Raw genomic sequence first — 23,361 nt, forward strand, 5'->3', positions numbered from 1 at the left:
AACTGAGTCATTCTGGATTACACAACTAAGTTGATAATGAGAGTAGTGATACACTTAGGATATAGGAGCATAGTTCTAAATGCAACTCTTCTTAAAGAAATTAGTAATATATACTAGACCATATAACCTTTCAGGGTCACCAGAATCCCTCTGATTTCATAAATACTTAGAGAAAGAACAGAAAGATGTAGGAGAATGCTCCTAACATCAGTAACTTATAAACAATCAAAATCTGTAACAAAGACTAGTACATATTGGTGGATTCCATGTCCACAAATCACTTAGTTATATCAAAAATTCCTTAGTAAGGTTTAATTATTTCATTCTGTCAAGTGAAACTATTTTTCAAGGTTGGGAAACAACCAAATTATTTAGCTTCTTTCTCCCTTTGAACTTCTTGGAATCAACATCAGTCAAACTACTTACATGGTTTAATTCCCCAGATATTTTGCTTTCCCCTATTTTCTTACCTCATAGTCATGTCCAACCATTGTTTTTTCTCATTCAATAAAAGCATCTCTGACTAGATTAACAGTGCAGAGTGAAAAGGAAAGGTCGAGGTCTTTCCCTTGGTTTTTAAGTTATGAAAGCAGCACTGGGAACATTTATGAATGTTGTACATTAATCCACTGAAATGGTCATTTAGTTTCTTTTCCAAACACAGGATTTCATCACATCTAATAGTAAAGCAACAAGCCATTTTCTGTATATTATGAACCATCAACCTGTAATTATATAGTGAAATGTTTCTATATGAATTCTCTGTGATGATGTAAACCAGTATCGCAGCATAAGTGATTTTTTTGAAGCCTGCTATATACCTACACAGATTTATTTACATTGGGCTAATCATGTCAAAATGGCATATATTTAATGGTGGAGTCAAAGTTTCTTTTATAAACCTCTACAGATAGATAAATAATCGAAGAGGATTTTTGCTCTTATAAAATTAAGACTGCCTTTCAGTGCATTCTAAGGTTTTTGGGAATACTAGTCATATAATGGGCAAAATGTAATCTTAAATTGGTGATTAAAGACTGCATGGAAAGAAACAAGCTGTCAAGTGGATAGAGAGAAATTAAACCTGACAACAGTAATGTCTACTTTTACTTAATGAATGTCTAGTTCAAGTTTCTACTCACCTAGTTTTCAAAACTTAAAACAAGGCATCTTCCAACCATACATAGATGATATGCAAAAATTTTCACTTCAGTTGGATATGATGTAGTCAGTGGATTTTCAGGTGCAGACTTAACTCGGAACTGCTATGATAAGATACTTGCCCTATCTATAAAACTGGTAAATTATGATATGTGTAATATTTATATAATGTAGCATGATTATAGTGGTCTCTGTACAGTTTTCAACTTTGGATAGCTTTATAAACTAACAGAAAATCAGAAGGTCCCAACACCAAGTATATGCAAAAAGAATTAAAAAAAAGAATTTCAAGTATGTTGTTGGATGGATGACAATAAGTAACAAGATTAGTGAAAGGTATTACTACATCCTGGCAAACTCAGACCAATGTCATATAAATAATATGATAATAATGACCCTCCCATGTAATTTGTTTGCCTTATTTTTAGTCATAGGTTTTCTATTTTTTGGCAAAAGTAATATTAGAACAATTGTTTCTCCTGCTAGGTGACAGAACCAACACAGAAATTGTCAGTATGAATGGCTAAAGACACAGTTATTGTCATAAAACCTATGATGGAATTGCAGCTCTGTCAACTGTTAAATCTGCTGCTGTATCTTAATCATGGTAATTACAGACAATATGCATTTATCAAAGCTCACTTAAATATAAGCAAAAGGAAGAAATGTGACTCTACAAATTTTAACTCAACACAGCTTTTAACTATTTTAATTCTTTTAAATTATATTTTCTTAAAGGAAAAATTGAGTCTTAGGGACCAGGCAGAGGGTGGGGGTACACCTGATTAAGTGTGCAATGATGCAGGTTCAAGACCCTGATCCCCACCTACAGTGGGGAAAACTTTACGAGGAGTAGTGAAGCAGTCTTGCAGGTGTCTCTCTGTCTCTACCTCCCCCCATCACAATTTTTCTCTGTCTTTATCCAATAATAAACAAATAAAAATATATAAAAAATAAATATTGAGTTATTAAATTGGAAGAAATAATTACATAAAAACCCTAGCATGATGTTCCAGCTCATAGTTACACCCTACATTCCAGGGATTAGTTGTGTGATCTTATCCCTAGGGTATGTATGAAGAAGGTCTGGAAAGATGCACAGTGCCTGATAGCCAGGAAAGATACTCTAAGAAATGGGAATAATAAAAAATAAGTAGTGGTGCTGGGTGGAGGCACACCTGGTTGAGATCACAGGATACAATGCGCAAGGACCTGGGTTCCAGCTCCCGGTCCCCACCAGCAGTGAGAAAGCTTTACGAGTGGGGATGCAGGGCTGCAGGTGTCTCTGTCTCTCCCTCTCTATCACCCACTTCCCTCTTGATTTATGACTGTCTCTATCCAATAAATAAATAAAGATAATAAAAAAAGAAATATGTATTTAAAAAAGTAGTGTAACACGGTCCGCATTAAATCACACTTAAAAGTTAAACAACTCACAAGTAAGTCATGGATAAGTTTCCTTTTAATAAAACAAAGTCAACATGAAGTGTTTAGTTGTTGATAATATGAAGTGTGATTTTTAAAACATAGACCTTTGTGAATAAGTATGCATCTATGGTTGATATTCTTAAGTGAATGTCCTTGGGAAAATACATGCTTTGTTCAATAGAGCACACAATAGTTCTATTTTTGAACTGCTTTCAATGTTACTGTCTTTATAAGGAAAAAAATCTTATTCTCTCTCTCTCTCCATATATATATATATATATATATAACCACAGGCATGAAGGAATGTACTCCCCTGGTGTGGTGGATGGTAGTTAGGGGACAAGAAGTAGGTATGAATCATGTAGGGCTCTAAAGAAATAAGTACATTTACATTAAAAAATTATGTCAAGAGAAAGAATACAACTAATACTACACAAATCAAGGGGGCAAATTCTCTTCCAAAAACTAATGAGAGCTCCCCATAAGCTCTGATCTGGCCTTGAGTATGATTACATTTATGCCTTATTTGTCAGGCATAATATCTACCTGTTTTAATAACGGCAACATAGGACATCTGCTTGGCCTCCCCTTTACTGGTCATGTCTTAGATATATTTTTATTATGATAAAATAGCACTCATGTCAAAATGCCAAGTATCATAGTAATAAATATAGAATAAATACTTATATCTAGAGTGAACCTTGGCATATATAAGATATCATCCCATGACTTATGAGGAGATTATTTTAAAGTGTTGGCTGATATCCAGTCATAGGAATGCACACGATATTTATCACAGACCATATTAGAAAGGAAAAAAAAATAAAGTAGTCAGAGGGAATAAAGTATTAAAAAGGGCAAGCTGACTCAGAGAAGTAACTAAATAGCAACTAAACACATTCAAAGATCTGTTTTTTTTTCAAAGAAAAATAATTTCTTTCCTCATTCCCTCTTTTCTGATACCTGTTTTATTTGAATATTTCACTCTCCCGATCCCCACAGTATAAAGTTCATCACATTACTTACTATTTCCTATATGGCTAAAACAGTATATGGAATCAAGTACAAATTTTGTATGAGTGATTAAACGAATACAAGCATAAGTGAGTATTTAATTCAAATGAGTACGGAATAATTCTCTTTAAATTCTTAAATTTTCTTAAAAGTCTGCTAACATGAATTCGAGGAAAATTATAAGCATTAGGCAAAAAGAGTGCTATTATGTTAATACTATTACAAAACAATTCATAACCTAAAGCCATTGGGATGGGGGTAGAGATCTATTTTAAACTACCTTACAATGACATGTCTAAAGGTAATTTTAAAATTATATTTCTTCCAGAGTTTATGCGACTAGAAATCTGCACTTTGTTTAATCAGTGTTCACAATACTCCAAAAATAAATAATGTAAAAACAACTGCAATATGTTTTGTTTTTAGTAATCACAGTTTCAATTTACCAGTAAACTATGGCAATATTAAATTGGAAATGACCTCAGATGGAAGTTATCAGTAATCCTTTTTCTTTGCTATTTTGCATATGTGATGAAAATTTTATTTTAGAAATCATTATTCTTTCAAGACAAAACCAACAAAAAGCAGCAGAAAAAGCAACCATCTTTTTTTTGGATATTTGTATGAAAAACCTCTTGTTTGAGGAAGTTCACAAGTCATCATTGCATGAAAATACCAGATATTATCAACAGAAATTGCTTAATGCATTTGTGAAAAGTCTGGTCATTAAAAACAAAAGACCAAATGTTGTAATTCAAGATTCTCTTAGAAGGAGTCAGGCAGTAGCGCAGTGGGTTAAGCGCATGTGGCGCAAAGCACAAGAACAGGCGAAAGGATCCGGTTCGAGCCCCCGGCTCCCCACCTGCAGGGGAGTCGCTTCACAGGCGGTGAAGCAGGTCTGCAGGTGGTCTATCTTTCTCTCCCCCTCCTCTCTCCATTTCTCTCTGTCCTATCCAACCAACAATGATGACATCAAGAACAATAATAATAACTACAACAATAAAACAACAAGGGCAACAAAAGGGAAAATAAATATAAAAAAAAAAAGATTCTCTTAGGTTATGTTTCTCAAAACATAATTTCTCAGTGAAATTAGAATATCTAACAAATGAGTTGAGATTAATCACTCTGAATCACTTTCTACTCATCTTTCTAGCTTGCTCCTTTCTAGTCCACTAATCATCTACTGGTATATATAAAATAAAAGAACCATATAGATTCTGTCTAATTATATTTCTATAGATTCTGTCTAATTATATTTCTATTAAACTACAGAATATTAACACAATAACCTTATGAAACATTTTTATGTAATGCAAAATTACCAATATTTGTCATTAAAGTATCAGGCAACAGGTAGGTTAAGGTTTTAATATAAGTAACAACATTTACATTGTAGAATTTTAATGCATATGCTACTACTTTAAATAAATGCATTAAATAGTAAGGTAAGAAAACATCTTTCAAATGTTACTGTGTATGGTGTTCTCTGAATAGTATATAGTCTTGCTTCTAATTTCTCCAAATTGCAATCAGATAACACATTAATATTTCATACCAAGAAGGTGAGTCTTTTTCTTTTTTTTTTTTCCAGAGCATTTCTCAGCTCTAGCTTATGGTGGTGTAGGAGACTGATCATAAGACCTTGGAGCCTCAGGCATGAGTGTCTTTTTTGCATAATCATTATACTATTTCCCCTAACTGAAAGCTAGTCATCTTTGATACAATGTAAGTCTATTAATAAACTTATTTTTGTAATCACTCCTTTAAAAAATATCCATAACTATACCAAAGAAAACCATACACAAGTTGAGGCAATAAAATAAGAGACATTTTCAAATGCTATTTGTATACCCATGTCTTCAGGTATGTCTATATTTCCTGATATATTATCTGAAGAGAAGGAACCTTGTTTGGCATCAGTTTTGAATAAACTCATTGAAGGTTTATCTACAATAATGTGAAAAATAACAGAAATTTAAAGTTTCTGTGGTTCTTTCCCTCATTAATCAATATTCTAAAAGAACAGAGTATACATACAGTTACACAGAAATATATTAACTTTTGGCATCTAAGTTATGACCCTCACCCAATGTGAAATAAGCATAATTATCCTTCATGGGAATTTTGAATTAGTCATTCATCTCTTGATGGTTCTAATGTGAATACTTTAGAACAGAAAGGAGATTCTGTATTTTCTTTAATAAGATTTTTCTCTTTTCTGAATTGAGGGTAGGTGAAGTATTTTCAAAATCGGAAGAATACCCAATGTGCATATGCCATTTTGATTAAACATATGGAATACATACTTGGAGAAAAGCCAACTAGGGACCTGCCTGAGCAATCCAAACACCCAAGCTGAGAGGGGTTAATATGTAAAGATCAACTTTGTACTTTGAAGTTTTCTGGACTTCATTTTGCCTAATTAAGACAAGATTTAATAATCAAACCACTGTACAAACATATACATAAAAGTATAGGTTTGTTTCTAATTTGTGGAAGAATTTCTAACAGATTTCAAGGAATCAGCTCCACATGGGAAAAGTTTTCTGATAAGATTTGCTTTTCTCATTGCTAAAATGCAAATGCCTGCTTTTCATCTTGGTTTTCCCATGTGACTGAGGTTAGCATCTGCCTATCAATATCTTGAGTGTGGTACTCACATACATAAGATTCTGACATTAGAATATGTTGTGAATCTGAATCAGTGCCAAATGTTAGGTCATAAAAGTGTATCTCAAAGTTTTCTTAAATGCATTTATAAGAATAATTTGTAGAGTATAATATAAAAGGAATAAATTTAGTAAATTTACTTACCCATAGTAAAATGCACAAATCTACAGATTTCAAGGAAACAGAATTATGTAACAGAAGGTATTCCTACATTTCAATATTAAATTTATGAATGAACCTAATTCCAAACCAAATATTTTAAGATAAATAGTAGGACTTCAAGGTATTTCTTTTACATGATAAGTTTTTCCCCACTGGGCATTGGATAAACACTTAAAAAATGCCTATATGAAACAGGAAGGTGCCTGGTGCAGGTAGGAAAAGTAATTAATTTTAAGTACATTATAGTGTCAAGTTGGGTTGAGAGACTACAAAAAAACTAAATTCTTTTGTAATACAGCAAATGTATGCAGAGCCATATTCTACCAGATGTTGTTACTTTGCCAAGACTAAAATTACAAGGAAATAACCTGACATTTTTTAGCAAAATTCTATATCAATAAATAGGCATTAGCTTCATGATATATAAAAATCTGCACTATAATTAAGTATACTCTTCAGTACAGTACACATATCAATCATCCTCGGCATTAGTTATCCATTGTCCACTGCAAGTATTAGTCACCCAGTGCCTTGTAGATAAACATTATCTTTGAAAGTAGCAACAGAGTAGACTAGAAGAGCAAGGCAAACAAAGCAGTGGGATTATATCAAACTTAAAAGATTCTGCACAAGGAAAGGAACCAAAACAGAAAGATACCCTACTGAATGGAAAATATTTACATGCCATACATCAAAGAGATAATGAAGAACATATATAAATAGCTCACAAAACTCAACAACAATAACGACAAAACAAATAATGCTATTTAAAATTGGGAGAGGACATGGAAAAAGTCATTTATTATTAAAGAAACACAATTAAAAACACTAATGAGATGTCACTTTACACCTGTGAGGATGTCACACATTAGAAAGTTCAGAATCGGGGGGGGGGGGGTTCCAGGAAGATGGCGGACTGAGAAGCTGCTAGCAGCGTGTGCTCTGATCACATCTTCTGGAAACGGTAGGATTTTCTGCCTTTAGCAGGCCAGTCAATAAGGGGTCCTAGTGGTGACACCAAAGAGGTGACTATAATTTAATTTGGGTTAAGAATTAGACTAAAGGTGGCACGGACTAGCGGGCGGGCTGCTCCAGACTTCCCAGGCGGCAGCGGGCAAGGCGGGTACGCCGGGCATTGTCCTCCGCCCGGGAAGGCAGCTCCTCTGCCGGTTGCAGAGCAATGCTGGGCAGCCAGCAGAGGACCCGGAGGGAGCACTATAGCTCAGGGGCTTTCTCTTGGGAGTCTCCAGGGACCAACGCGACCCTGAGGGCGGATCCAAAGACTTCTTAAGTATAGCTCTCATTGGATCAAAGGACTTGGAGCTAGTTTTCATTTTTGAGAAATCCTTTAAAAAAGTCTGGAGGGGGGGGTTTCCCGGAAGATGGCGGACTGAGAAGCTGCTAGCCGCTGAGCTCCAAACACATCTCCTGGAAACAGTAGGATTTTCTGCCTTTAGCAGGCCAGCCAATAAGGGGCCATAGCGGTGACACCAAGGAGGTGACTATAACTTAATTTGGGTTAAGAATTAGAGTAGGGGAAAAAAATTATTTTTTCTTCCTTTTAATTTTCAATTATACCTCCTCCCCCCACCCCATAAGCAATCCCTGGGGACCAGCTCCTAGCAGGATACCCCACACCACCAAACAGGGTGCTTTCTTGAATTCACTGATACACATTTGGGAATTTCCTTGCACTGCTCTTTAATTACAACTCTTTTTCTTATCTTCTCCCTTTTCTCTCTCTTGTCTCTCTCTCTCTTTTTTTTTAATCTCGTCATACAATTCTTCCTTCTTCTTTGCCTTTCTGAATTTGTGAATTACTTTGGGGAAGAAATAGGACTCAGAGTAGACTCTCTATGTGTGTATCTCTGCTCTAGTTCCCTTTCCCCTCTTGTTACCCCTAGAATATACAGTGGATAGTAGATTTGCATAACTTTCTACTCTTGCTATCCTCTCTTTCTTTCTCTTTCTTCACTGGGATTTGGTTACTATTTTCTCACGGACTGGAGAAATTGTTTGGCTAACTGGTAACGATTAAACTACTTCAATACTTACTTCAGTTGCTACTGTAATTCCGGAGGCTGGTGAGTGCAATTGTCATAAAGGTATTTAGTACAGTGTTAATTGTACTCAAGACTAAACTGAGGAACAACAGAGCATAAAAAAAAGAAACACAAATAAAAAAAATGGGTAGATCAAAAACAAATAAAACTGCTACTCCAATGAATAAAGACAAGAGCCCAGAAGAAACTACAAATCAGCCAGAAGTAACCATAGATAAGAAAAGTATGCAAGCAATAATAAACTTATTAATCATAGAAATGAAAACAACATTGGAGGAAAGGAATGGCAGTATTAGGGAAACAACAGTTGAGACACCCAAGGAAAATACTGATTATCTTGAGGCAATTAGAGAACTGAAAGCTGAAATAGCTGTAATGAAGAAAGAAGCTGAGGCAAGAGAAAGCAGACTAACAGAAGCAGAAAACAGAATTAGTCAGACAGAGGATGAGTTAGAGAAAACAAAGAAAGAGGTGAAAGAGCTTAAAAAGAGATTGAGAGACACTGAAAACAACAACAGAGACATATGGGATGATCTCAAAAGAAGTAACATTCGTATAATTGCCCTGCCAGAGGAAGAGAGGAAGGGGAAGCAAACATTCTAGAGGAAATAATACAAGAAAACTTCCCATACCTGAATAACAGAAAGGATACCAAGGTTCAAGAGGCCCAGAGAGTACCAAACAGAATCAACCCAGACCTGAAGACACCAAGACACATCATAGTCACAATGAGAAGAAGTAAGGATAAAGAAAGGATCCTAAAGGCTGCAAGAGAGAAACAAAAAGTCACATACAAGGGAAAACCCATAAGATTATCTGCAGACTTCTCCACTCAAACTCTAAAAGCCAGAAGGGAGTGGCAAGATATCTATCGAGCCCTGAATGAAAAAGGGTTTCAACCAAGGATAATATATCCTGCTAGACTTTCATTCAAACTAGATGGAGGGATCAAAACCTTCTTAGATAAACAACAGTTAAAGGAGGCAACCATCACCAGGCCGGCCCTGAAAGAGGTACTAAAAGACCTCTTATAAACAAGAACATCACTATAATACTTGCAATATATCAGAGCAAACAAATTGTTTTTTAGAACAATGGCACTACAATACATTAAATCCATAATATCTATAAATGTCAATGGCTTAAACTCACCCATCAAAAGGCACAGGGTGGGGGGATGGATCAGAAAACATAACCCAACCATATGCTGCTTGCAAGAATCTCATCTGTCACAACAAGATAAACACAGAATTAAAGTGAAAGGATGGAAAACTATCATACAGGCTAATGGACCACAAAAAAGGGCAGGAACAGCCATTCTCATCTCAGACACGATAGATTTTAAATTAAATAAAGTAATAAAAGATAGGCAAGGACATTACATAATGATTAGAGGATCAGTCAGCCAAGAAGACTTAACAATTATTAACATCTATGCACCCAATGAGGGACCATCTAAATACATTAAGCATCTACTGAAAGAATTTCAAAAATACATCAATAGTAATTCAGTAATACTGAGACTTCAATACCCCACTCTCACACTTATACAGATCAACAAAGCAGAGAACCAATAAAGATACAAGAGAATTGAATGAAGAGATCGACAGACTAGACCTCTTGGACATTTTCAGACTCCTCCACCCCAAAAAACTGGAATACACCTTCTTTTCAAATCCACATAACACATACTCAAGGATAGACCACATGTTAGGCCACAAAGACAGCATCAATAAATTCAAGAGCATTGAAATCATCCCAAGTATCTTCTCAGACCACAGTGGAGTAAAACTAACATTTAACAACTGTCATATGCTTTACATTGGTTTGTTCTAACCCTCCCCCGCCAAGAGAATTGGATCAGTCCAGTTAATTTCGCGGGCCCGCTTGGCCCCGCCCCAAGGAACCCCGGGAGAGGGTTCCTGAGTTCCAGAGTGCCAGAGTTTCAGGGGGTTCCCGAGTACGAGAGTTCGAGAGTAAGGGAGAGAGTTCCTGAGTTCGAGAGTTTCAGGGTTACAGAGTAAGAGAGAGTTCCACAGTGGAAGAGTTTCAGAGGGTTCCCCAGTACGAGAGTTCCAGAGTTCCTGAGGTCCAGAGTAAGGGAGAGGGTTCCTGAGTTCGAGAGTAAAAGAAAGAGTGTTGCGCCGCCGCAAAGAGACAGCAGAGTTCTGTTTGGTGATTAGTTTGTCTTAGTTTATGAATCGTTGTTCCTGAATAAAGAAATACAGCTTCCCTGCCCAGCCATTGTCTCCGCGTCTCTGTTACCCGCCGAGAAGCTAACCCAGCCGGCTAGAGCCTCCGAAAAATTTTAACAACAAACAACAAACGGAAAATTATTAAAAGACACAGAATTTGGAAACTAAACAATATGCTCCTTAAGAACCACTCGGTCAGAGACACACTCAAACAGAAAATTCAAACGTTCCTGGAAACTAATGAAAATGAAGACACAACCTATCAAAATATTTGGGACACAGCTAAAGCAGTACTGAGAGGGAAACTTATAGCCATACAATCACATATTAAACACCAAGAAGAAGCTCAAATGAACGACCTTACTGCACACCTCAAGGACTTAGAGGAAGAGGAACAAAGGAACCCTAAAGCAACCAGAAGGTCAGGAATCACTAAAGTTCGAGCAGAAATAAACAACATCGAAAATAAAAGAACCCTACAAAAGATCAATGAAGCCAAATGTTGGTTCTTTGAAAGATTAAACAAAATGGACAAACCCCTAGCCAGACTCACCAAACAAAAAAGAGAGAAGACTCAAATTAATAGAATTGTAAACGATGCAGGAGATATCACAACTGACACCACAGAAATCCAGAGAATCCTGCGAAACTTCTATAAAGAACTATACGCCACCAAGCTAGAGAATCTGGAAGAAATGGAACAATTCCTAGAAACCTATGCACTTCCAAAACTGAACCAAGAAGAACTACAAAATTTAAATGCACCAATCACAGACAAAGAAATTGAAACCGTTATTAAGAATCTCCCCAACAACAAAAGTCCTGGACCAGATGGCTTCACAAACGAATTCTACAAAACATTCAGGAAACAATTAATACCCATACTTCTTAAGCTATTCCATAAGATTGAAGAAACAAGAATACTCCCTTCCACCTTTTATGAAGCCAACATCACTTTGATACCAAAAGCTGATAGGGACAGAACAAAAAAGGAAAACTACAGACCAATATCTCTGATGAACATAGATGCCAAAATATTAAACAAGATCTTGGCCAACCGGATACAGCAACACATCAAAAAGATTGTTCATCATGACCAAGTGGGATTCATCCCAGGAATGCAAGGCTGGTTCAACATCCGTAAGTCAATCAATGTCATTCACAACATCAATAAAAGCAAAGCCAAAAACCACATGATTATCTCAACAGATGCAGAGAAAGCCTTTGACAAAATCCAACACCCATTCATGCTCAAAACTCTACAAAAAATGGGAATAGATGGGAAATTCCTCAAGATAGTGGAGTCTATATATAGCAAACCTACAGCCAACATCATACTCAATGGACAGAAGCTGAAAGCATTCCCCCTCAGATCGGGGACTAGACAGGGCTGTCCACTGTCACCGTTACTCTTCAACATAGTATTGGAAGTTCTTGCCATAGCAATCAGGCAAGAGAAAGGAATCAAAGGAATACAGATTGGAAGGGAAGAAGTCAAGCTCTCTCTATTTGCACATGATATGATATACATAGAAAGACCTAAAGAATCCAGTAGAAAATTACTGGAAGTTATTAGGCATTATAGCAAGGTATCAGGATACAAAATCAATGTACAAAAATCAGTGGCATTTCTTTATGCAAACACTAAATCTGAAGAAGAAGACATCCAGAAATCACTCCCATTTACTGTTTCAGCAAAATCAATCAAATACCTAGGAATAAAGTTGACCAAAGAAGTGACAGACTTGTATGCTGAAAACTATGAGTCGCTACTCAAGGAAATAGAAACTGATACCAAGAAATGGAAAGATATCCCATGCTCATTGACTGGAAGAATAAATATCATCAAAATGAATATTCTCCCCAGAGCCATATACAAATTTAATGCAATACCCATCAAAGTTCCATCAAGCTTCTTTAAGAGAATAGGAAAAACACTACAGTCATTTATCTGGAACATGAAAACACCTACAATTGCCAAAACCATCTTAAGGAAAAGAAACAGAAATGGAGGCATCAAACTCCCAGACCTTAAACTATATTATAAAGCAATCATCAACAAAACAGCATGGTACTGGAACAAAAATAGGCACACAGACCAGTGGAACAGAATTGAAAGCCCAGAAGTAAATCCCCACACATATAGACATCTAATCTTTGATAAGGGGGCCCAAAGGATTAAATGGAAAAAGGAGGTTCTCTTCAATAAATGGTGCTGGGAAAACTGGGTTGTAACATGGAGAAGAATGAAATTGAACCACTTTATCTCACCAGAAACAAAAATCAACTCCAAATGGATCAAAGACCTAGATGTCAGACCAGAAACAATTCAAATACTTAGAGGAAAACATTTGTAAAACACTTTCCCACATACACCTTCAAGGACATCTTTGATGAATCAAACCCAATTGCAATGAAGACTAAAGCAGAAACAAACCAATGGGACTACATCAAATTGAAAAGCTTCTGCACAACCAAAGAAACTATTAAACAAACAGAGAGACTCCTCACAGAATGGGAGATCTCCACATGCCATACATCAGACAAGAAACTAATCACCAAAATATATAAAGAGCTCAGCAAACTTAGCACCAAAAAAGCAAATGACCCCATCCAAAAATGGGCAGAGGATATGAACAAAACATTCACCTCAGAGGAGATCCAAAAGGCTAACAAACATATGACAAACTGCTGTAGGTCACTGATTGTCAGAGAAATGCAAATTAAGACAACACTAAGATACCACCTCACTCCTGTAAGAATGGCATACATCTAAAAGGACAGCAGCAACAAATGCTGGAGAGGATGTGGGGACAGAGGAACCCTTTTACATTGCTGGTGGCAATGTAAATTGGTACAGTCTCTGTGGAGAGCAGTCTGTAAAACTCTCAGAAGGCTAGACATGGACCTTCCATATGATCCAGTAATTCCTCTTCTGGGGTTATACCCCAAGGACTCCATAACACCCAACCAAAAAGAGGTGTGTACTCCTATGTTCATAGAAGCACAATTCATAATAGCTAAAACCTGGAAGCAACCCAGGTGCCCAACAACAGATTAGTGGCTGAGAAAGCTGTGGTATATATACACAATGGAATACTATGGAATACTATCAAGAACAATGAACCCACCTTCTCTGACCCATCTTGGACAGAGCTAGAAGGAATTATGTTAAGTGAACTAAGTCAGAAAGATAAAGATGAGTATGGGATGATCCCACTCATCAGCAGAAGTTGACTAAGAAGATCTGAAAGGGAAACTAAAAGCAGGACCGGATCAAATTGTAAGTAGGGCACCAAAGTAAAAACCCAGTGGTGAGGGGTAGACATGCAGCTTCCTGGGCCAGTGGGTGGGACTGGGCTGGAGGGATGGGTCACAGTCCTTTGGTGGTGGGAATGGTGTTTATGTACACTCCTAGTAAAATGTAGACATATAAATCAGTAGTTAATTAATATGAGAGGGGGAAAATGAATTGTATGTCTCAAAGTTTATCAAAACACAAACTGAATCTTTTTAATATATAGGCTGTGTATTTGATATGCGGACTCTCTCAAAAGCCTAGACCAATCAGATTAGAAGCATCCAATAGCACAGCTATATACAAGATACTGGATACTGTACAGTAAACCATAACAAAAGGACCTTTCAAAGTTAACCCAATTACCAAATAATGTGATGATAACATTAACTATCAATTGTCTTTTTGAACCCTAAGACAGCAGGAACCTCACATTTCCACTATAGAGCCCCTACTTCCCCCAGTCCTGGAACCCTTGGATAGGGCCCACTTTCCCGTATGCATCTCCCAATCCAAACCAAATAATATTGCATCCGCCGATCACAACCTAACCAACGCAATGATTGCCACCTCGACATGCTTCACCTCAGACTGTGTCCAGAGACTTCACGTGTGGAATGACAACCCTTCAGCTTCATTACTCGGGTGAGACCTTTCATTTTATAGTACACTCTAATTTCATCTCAGGTAGTTCACTTTCTAACAATGTCCCATAACCTAGATATACACCAGTTTCTATGAGAGAGAGCTTATGTGCACACGTACCCATAAACTACTGCAAAATATATACCTGAACGCAGAAGTACACTAGAGTTTGCAGTGAGTACCTCCCTAACACTTCCTCTCCACTATTCCAAGCTTGAGATCCATGATTGCTCAACAAATTGTTTGGCTTCGTATGTTAACTCTCTTTTCAATCACCAGGTTCCAGATGCCACCAGGATGCTGGCCAGGCTTCCCTGGATTGAAGACCCCACCAATGTGTCCTGGAGCTCAGCTTCCCCAGAGACACACCTTACTAGGGAAAGATAGTGGCAGACTGGGAGTATGGACCGACCAGTCAACGCCCATGTTCAGCAGGGAAGCAATTACAGTAGCCAGAGCTTCTACCTTCTGCAACCCTCAACGACCCTGGGTCCATGCTCCAGAGGGCTAGAGAATGGGAAAGCTATCATGGGAGGGGGTGGGTTATGGAGACTGGGTGGTGGGAATTGTGTGGTGTTGTACCCCTCCTACCTTATGTTTTTGTTCATTAATCCTTTCTTAAATAAAAAATTAAAAAAAAAAAAAAAGAAAGTTCAGAATCTCTCTCTCCATTGTTACTGGTCATCTCTATTTAGGACAACACAATAAACCCCTTTGTGGGCCCCCATAGGATCTTGCCCTCAATTTGGATCAACAACAGTAGAGAATGTTCCATCCTCTGAAGGGATGCTGGAGAACATACTCTATCTTCCTCCTGTAGAAAATGAGTTTAGAAATTGAGGCAGCCTGGAACGTTCCTACAGAATGTGAGCTCAGATCTACAGGGATGTAGAGGTCACATAAGCTCCTCAGCTGAATATGGACCCCAGATCACAATAGATCAAATCTATAGGGCTTACAGTTAACAATATTTATACACCTTTCCCATATTTGGGGGTTACTCTCTCCCCTGATCCAGCTTTCTAGTCCTTTTCCAGCCATGACATTATCTCCCCAGACAATAACTTGGACCCACCTGCATATCAGATGTCAGCTCAGGAAAAAAAAAACAAAAACAGAAAACAAAACAAAACCAACATTAGTATAGTCATGGGTCCTTTGGAATATAAAATAGGCCTACCATCTACAAAACAGAGACCCCTAAATCTTCATCTTCAATATTCCAGCCTTTAGGTTCAAGATTAGTCAACAATTTGTTTGACTTCATATGTTAATTATTCTTTCAGCCATCAGGTTCCAGATGCTAAGATGGTGCCAAGCAGACTTCCCTGGGCAGTCAACCCCAACAATGTGTACTGTAGCTACAATTCCCCAGACCCCCATCTCACTGGGGAAAGAGAGAGACAGGCTGGGAGTACGTATTGACCTGTCAACGCCCATATTCAGCAGGGAAGCAAATACAGAAGCCAGACCTTCCACCTTCTGCACCCCATAATGTCCCTTGGTCCAGACTCCCAGAGGGATAAAGAATAGGAAAGTTATCAGTAGAAGGGATGGGATACAGAGTTCTGGTGGTGGGAATTGTGTGGAGTTGTACCCCTCTTATCCTATGGTTTTTGTCAGTGTTTCCTTTTCTAAATAACAATTTTTTTTAAAAAAAAAAAAAGGTCAGTAACAAGTGTTGGTGAGGATGTAGGGAAAAACGATCCCTTGAAAACTGCTGGTAAGGATGTGAATTGATTAAACACCTATGCAAAACTGTATGGAAATTTTTCAGAATATTAAAACCAGCAACTTCTCTCCTAAGTACTTTTCTGAAGGAAACAAAATACCTATGCAAAGAGACCTGTGTCCATCTCTGCTTATACTAGGTCAAATGTGGAAATCACCCAGAAGCCCACTGACAGATAACTGGTTAAGAATGTTATAGTATATACATACAATGGAATACTAAAAATCTATAATAAATTATGATATCCCCCTTTTGCCTCATCTTTGATGAAACGAAGGAATTGTGTTAAGTGAGATAAGAGAGAAGATGGAGGAATACTGGATGATGTCACCTAAAGGTTGATCTTAAGCAACAAGGAAAGGAGAAGCACAGGGTGAAAAGTGGTATTGGACTAGGCATGGCCTTTTGCAGCACAAATAAAGACGGAAGAGGGGGACTGTTAAGTGGGCGCATGGAGCCCAGTGCACAACTGTGGAAGAGAATGCCAGTTGGTGGTGGGAGTGGTATACGGACCCTTATAGAAAGATGAATATTGTACCCATGTAGCAATAACCGTTTTATAAATCATTATCTCCCAAATAAAACAACCAAACAAAAAAATAAGTTCAATAGTATGGTCTTCAATCCATTGTCCCTCTTTGTTTCTATTTTGTTAAGATGAAAATCAAAGATGAGAGGAAAAACTCTAGTCCCACCTGTAATAATGTGAATACATGGTAATGATCATCTTCTCCTATTGGCCCAAGAAAAATATACTTTACCCATAGAATTTTATTCAAGTCATAGAGAAAAGTAAAACATGTTTTAAGTAAGACAATGTTTATTGTCTTACTTAAAATGTTTATTGTCTTATAAATAATAGAACCTAATTTCTCAAGATAATTACCATATAAGACACTAGTAATTTTCTATTTTTATTCTTATTTGTTGCCAGCAGAGTTATTGTTGGGCTTAGAACCATGAAACTATGAATCCCCTGCCCCTGGTGACCCTTTTTTTTTCTATTTTATTGGATAGGACTGATAAATTAAGAGGGGAGGAGACAATAGAGAGGGATAGAGTAAGGCAGACACTGCAAACCTGTTTCACCAATCATGAAGCATCTCCTGCAACCCACGAGTGGAGATTTGGGGCTCAAACCCAGATTTTTTCACATGGTAATGTGTATGTTTACTGGGAGTGCTACCGCCTGAACACTTATAGATGAATTTTTCACAATAATGAAAAAGAGTGGCTAAAATATTGATTTTTAGGTTCTTAACATTTTCTAGGAAAGAGAAGCTCCTGCTTGTATACCTACCATATAACAGAAAATACAGATAAATTGTTTTGGTGAAGTTTGCATACAAATGACTGAAAATGCACTACACTTCTGATATCAATATGTTGCGATTACTTCTTTTTTTTAATTTGCACATGTGTGTCAACTTCAGCAGGAAAGCTTCTAAGGATGTGGTGTGGTGCAGTTAGCTGTCATTTTCAGCTAAATAATGTTGAAAAAAATTATGACAAGCTTCTGAGAAGCAATTTTACAAACTAGAATAAAGTTGGGAATACAAAAAAAAAAAAAAACACCTCTAGTACCTAAAAGTTGCTAACAAATACCTTACTGAAAAACTTGTCACTATTTGACAGCTCTTATGCAAACTTTAATATTTACCTATGCCTCAATACTTGCTTACGAAGCCATAATATGGTGTGTGTTCGGCTTATATGCGCCCATGTGCTTACATATTCAAACAAGCAAGCATAATAGACTAAATCATTAATCTCTAATCTCCCTTTTCCTTACAGTGTACAGAAAATCATTGTGAAACCCTGAAACTGTGATGGCTTCCTCAATTTATGAGGTGGTCTGGGATTGCCATGTCTTTCTGACTGTAGTGAAAAAAAACTGCATTCTCCGCTTACATGGCCACATCAGTGAAAGATATCGTACATTCCACATGGTACATTTACATTCTGACTTGGTGTAGTGGACTTACTTTGTTCATGTGGATCTGCTGCTGATATTGCTTCTGTTTCTCCAAAAATTGCTGGTGTTGCTGCTGAATGACCAACTGAGCCAATGTGCTCTGAGGCAAAGGAGCAGACTGGGTTCTATTCAAAGGTCTGTGACGGGGTAATTTGTGGGTGCCTCTGATACCGGGTGAAATTCTCTCCTTTGTTGCTAAGGGAGACTGAGGATGTAAGGGTACTCCACCTACAAAAATATATGTACATATAATTAATTATTCAAAAACAGGACACCATGTAAAACAGATAAATAAAGCAAATTTATTAAACTATCAACACCACTGAAGAAGGTGCAGTTGGGTCAGAGAAGGCAGAAGTGCCAAAACACCGAACAACTTAGAAAAATAAATACCTAGCATGTTAAGCGCACCTGGTGCAAAGCTGAAGGACTTGTTTAAGGATCCGGGTTTGAGCCCCCGGCTCCCTACCTGCAGGGGAGTCGCTTCACAGGTGATGAAGCAGGTCTGCAGGTGTCTGTCTTTCTCTCCCCCCCGTCTTCCTCTCCTCTCTCCATTTATCTCTTTCCTATCCAACAACAATGACATCAATAGTAACTACAACAATAAAACAACAAGGACAACAAAAGGGAATAAATAAATATAAAAAAATTTAAAAAATATAAATAAAGACCACACCTATGGACATCTAATATTTGAAAAGGGGACCCAAAGTGTTAAATGGAGAAAGGAGGCTCTTCAGTAAAATGGTGCTGGGAAAACTGGGTTAAAACATGCAGGAGAATGAAACTGAAGCACTTTATCTCACCAAAAACAAAAATCAACTCCAAATGGATCAAGGACCTGAATGTTAGACCAGAAACTATCAAATACCTAGAGGAAAAATTAGTGGAACACTTTCCCACCTAATCCTCAAGGACATCTTTGATGATATAAAACCAACTGCAAGGAAGATTAAAACATAAACAAAGCAATGGGACTACATCAAAATGAAAGCTTCTGTACAGCCAAAGAAACTATCACACAAAGAGACCCCTCACAGGATGGAAGAAGATCTTCACATGCCAAACATCAGACAAAAGGGCTAATAATCAAAATATACAAAGAGCTCAGCAAACTCAGCAACAAAAAAGCAAATGACCCTGTCCAAAAATGAGCAGAGGATATGAACGGAACAATCACTACAGAAGAGATCCAAAAGGCTAATAAACACATGAAAAATTGTTCCAGGTCACTGATTGTCAGAGAAATGCAAATTAAGACAACACTGAGATACCACCTCACCCCTGTGAGAATGGCATACATCAAAAAGGACAGCAGCAACAAATGCTGGAGAGGCTGTGGGGACAGAGGAACCCTTCTGCTTTGCTGGTGGGAATGTAAATTGGTCCAGCCTCTGTGGAGAGCAGTCTGGAGAACTCTCACAAGGCTAGACATGGACCTTCCATATGACCTAGTAATTTCTCTCCTAGGACTCCATAACACCCAACCAAAAAGATATGTGTACACCTATGTTCACAGCAGCACAATTCATAATAGCTAAAACCTGGAGGCAAACCAGGTGCCCAACAGCAGATAAGTGGCTGAGAAAGCTGTGGTATATATACACAGTCAGGACACCGCATCAGCTGGGGCCCTATTCCGGGAGTCCTGAGGTTTCCAAACAGACACGACGGGCCTAGACTTCAAATAAATCCCTCTCTCCATTGTTACTGGTCATCTATCAGGAACAACAAAACAGACCTCTTTGTGGACCCCCATAGAACCTTACCCTCAACTTGGATCAACAACTGTAGATAATGTTCCATCCTCTGTAGGAGGCTAGAGAACATACTCTATGCTCCACCTAAGGAAGATTGATCCTGATATTGGGGCAGCTTGGAATGTTCCTACTCATAATCACAGAATGTGAGCTTGTATCTACAAGGATGCAGAGGCTCCAAAACTGAATATGGGCCCCAGATCAGATCAGATCAAATCGAAGGGGGTTTACAGTCAACAATATTTCCCATATTTGGGGGTTACTCTCTTCCCTGATCCAGCTCTCTGGTCCTTTTCCAGCCATGGCACCATCTCCCCAGACAATAACTTGGATCCACCTGCATATCAGATTTCAAGCTCAGGGGAAAAAAAAATTAGTATAGCCACAGGTCTTTTGGAATATAACTAAAATTTACCTACTAGCTATCTACAAAATGGAGTGGAGACCCCCCTAACTCTTCATCTGCACTATTCCAGCCTTTAGGTTCATGAGTAGTCAACAACTTGTTTGGCTTTCTATGTTAAGACTCTTTTCAGCCACCAGGTTCCAGATGCTAGCATGATGCCAAGCAGACTTCCCTGAACAGACAACCCCACCAATGTATCCTGAAGCTCCAATTCCCCAGAATCCCACCCTACTTGGGAAAAAGAGAGGCAGGCTGGGAGTATGGATCAACCTATCAATGTCCATATTCAGCGGGGAAGCAATTACAGAAGCCAGACCTTCAACCTTCATCCCACAATGACCTTGGGTCCATATTCCCAGAGGGTTAAAGAATAGGAAAGCTATCAAGGGAGAAGATGCCATACAGAATTCTTGTGGTGGGAACTGTGTGGAGTTGTACCCCTCTTATCCTATGGTTTTGTCAGTGTTTCCTTTTTATAAACAAATTAAATTAAAACAATAAATAAATAATAAAGAAAAATAAATAATAACAGTAATCTTCCCTATAATGCTAGGTATTAGGGAGACCCTCTTAAGAAAAAAATATAAATGTTTACTAAGGTCTTAAATTAAAGAGATATACCCACCTGCAAGGGAGTCGCTTCACAGTTCACAGGCGACTCATCCCCCCCCCCGTCTTCCCCTCCTCTCTCCATTTCTCTCTGTCCTATCTAACAACAATGACATCAATAACAGCAACAATAATAACTACAACAACAATAAAAAACAAGAGCAACAAAAGGTAAAGTAAACAAATATAAAAAATTAAAATAGAGATATGACGCTGTATTACAGATAAAATAAAAGCCCTAAAATGACCTGCAAATGGTTCCATTATTAATTACCAGCCACAAGAAGCTTTTGCTGTCGCATTTGTTCTTTCAGTAATAAATGCTGCAGGAGAGCTTGGTGGCTACTGTTGGGCTTTCCCTCTAAACCAACATGGGGATGACTTGAAGATGCTGGGATGCTGCTCCCATACTGCCCAGGCAGAGGAACAGCTTGCCTGAGTGTCTGGGTCTCACACTTCTGTTTTTCTTTGAGTGGATTTGAAGCCTGTGTCAAGAGATCATAAAGATAGTAACTTTTTAATTTTTTTAATTCACATAGGTCATTAGGTCTGTACCTCATTAGGTCAAGTTATTATGCCATAATTCTCCTTTCTGCCCACAAAAAAACAACAATTACATCACTCAGCGATTGAACAGGGGAAATAGATGTCTCTGTGATTTGAACTGAAGAATAAAGAAGAAGTAAAAAACAGAGTTTACAGCTGGTGAAATAGCTCACTGGAATAGTTGCTACTTCACCGTGTGTACAACCCAGGTTTGATCCTTGCCCCAATGCACTGAAGGAAGTGTGTTTCTCTGGCCTCTTTCACTCTTTCTTTTTCTGTCAGTTAAAAAAAAAAAAGAGTTTGAATACTGGAAATAATTTAGTATGGGCATTACTGTACTGAACCTAATGTTTTTAAAACATGAAAATATCGTCAAATTCAGTAATCTTACTGCTAAAATATTTAATACACTATTTAAGCAAAATATATATTGGAAATGTAAAATTTATTCAAATTGGTAAACTAATAACTACATTTTTTTGGAATTAACTAAAGAACAAATGTTTTATGATTTTGAAGTTTCAAACTTAAACTTTTTCTCTACATGTCTCTGAATAATCTCACATAATTTTTAAAGTAAAAATCATGATAACTAAATGAAAGGCTGTATTATGTAGAAATCTGACTTAAACATGTGAGTCCTAACATCCCTATTTTTCTATATGACAATGATATTCTAGATACTTTTTAATAAAATGTAAGTGAAATCAGATATCAACCAAAATGCTACCAGGAACTTAATATGTATGATAACACAGCAAAAAAAGCAATATTAATTATATCATCTATAGTAATAAAGAATTGTCCTATTCAATAAATGTAATGAATATTAGTAATTTTGGTACTACCAATGCAGAAGTCTAATACCTCAAAAGCATGTGACATGTGTCTTTGCAAAATTTATGTTTCATCTTATAAAACTGCTGTGCACAGGGAAGCAAAGCAATTTTTAGTGATGGACAAACTGAAGAACAAAGAGGTAAATAGTTTTTCTTAGTCACACTGTAAGTCAATGCAACATTTAACCTAGAATTCATTCCTTGTTCTGGTCTCCTTTTCTTAAAATGTCCCACTATCCAGTGGGGAAGTAGAGTATTAGGGATTCCTTTGCCAAGGCAATGTTAAGCTCGATAAATTAACTGTGATGGCCTCATCTACACCAAAATGAAAGCAAAGAAAAATGAAACTTTTATCCAAACCATACTGGTTTAGTCATCCAGTGGTACCATTTTGTATTACTGTTGAAACATGAAAAGTTCTGGCTCTAGCCCTCAGTTCTTTGGGGAAAATTTATCCCTTACCACATGAAAGTAGTGTGTGTTTGTGTTAGCTGGGAGGAGTAACTCAGAACATGCTGAAGAATAGAAATAAAATATTTTCTCATGTATGATAAGAATTTTTTGTGTTAATATTTGCTTATCATCAGAAGAACTGCAAAAACAAGGATAGAACAAATTATAATTTTAATAATTGAAGATTTGAAATATCATCTACAAATATTTTTAGTTTCATCCTTCCTTTATTCAATAGACTTGTTCACAAATGTTTAATATGGCATTTTAAGGGAACTGCTGAATCTGAGTCTTTTAAGCTTTTCTTCTTCAATCCTCAAATATTAAACAATATCCAAATTTTGCTTTTACCTCATTGTTATACAACTACTGTGTCGGGAGTGGGGCATTAGTGCTATGGGT

The 23,361-nt window shown here is 37.3% G+C and overlaps 1 protein-coding gene across 13 annotated transcripts in view; it reads right to left on the reverse strand.

Annotated features, from left to right (window-relative positions):
• Positions 1-23,361, reverse strand: part of HDAC9 (histone deacetylase 9) — a 1,141,821-nt gene that overhangs the window by 466,869 nt on the left and 651,591 nt on the right. For all 13 annotated transcript variants that reach the window (XM_060196121.1, XM_060196126.1, XM_060196123.1 and 10 more), the window contains 2 exons: positions 21,396-21,606; positions 18,357-18,574 (listed from right to left, as the gene is read on the reverse strand). In XM_060196121.1, coding sequence (XP_060052104.1) covers positions 18,357-18,574; positions 21,396-21,606 — 429 coding nt within the window. The remainder of the gene's footprint in view (positions 1-18,356; positions 18,575-21,395; positions 21,607-23,361) is intronic.

This window comes from Erinaceus europaeus, chromosome 8 (assembly GCF_950295315.1).
Source record: "Erinaceus europaeus chromosome 8, mEriEur2.1, whole genome shotgun sequence".
Lineage (NCBI taxonomy): Eukaryota > Metazoa > Chordata > Mammalia > Eulipotyphla > Erinaceidae > Erinaceus > Erinaceus europaeus.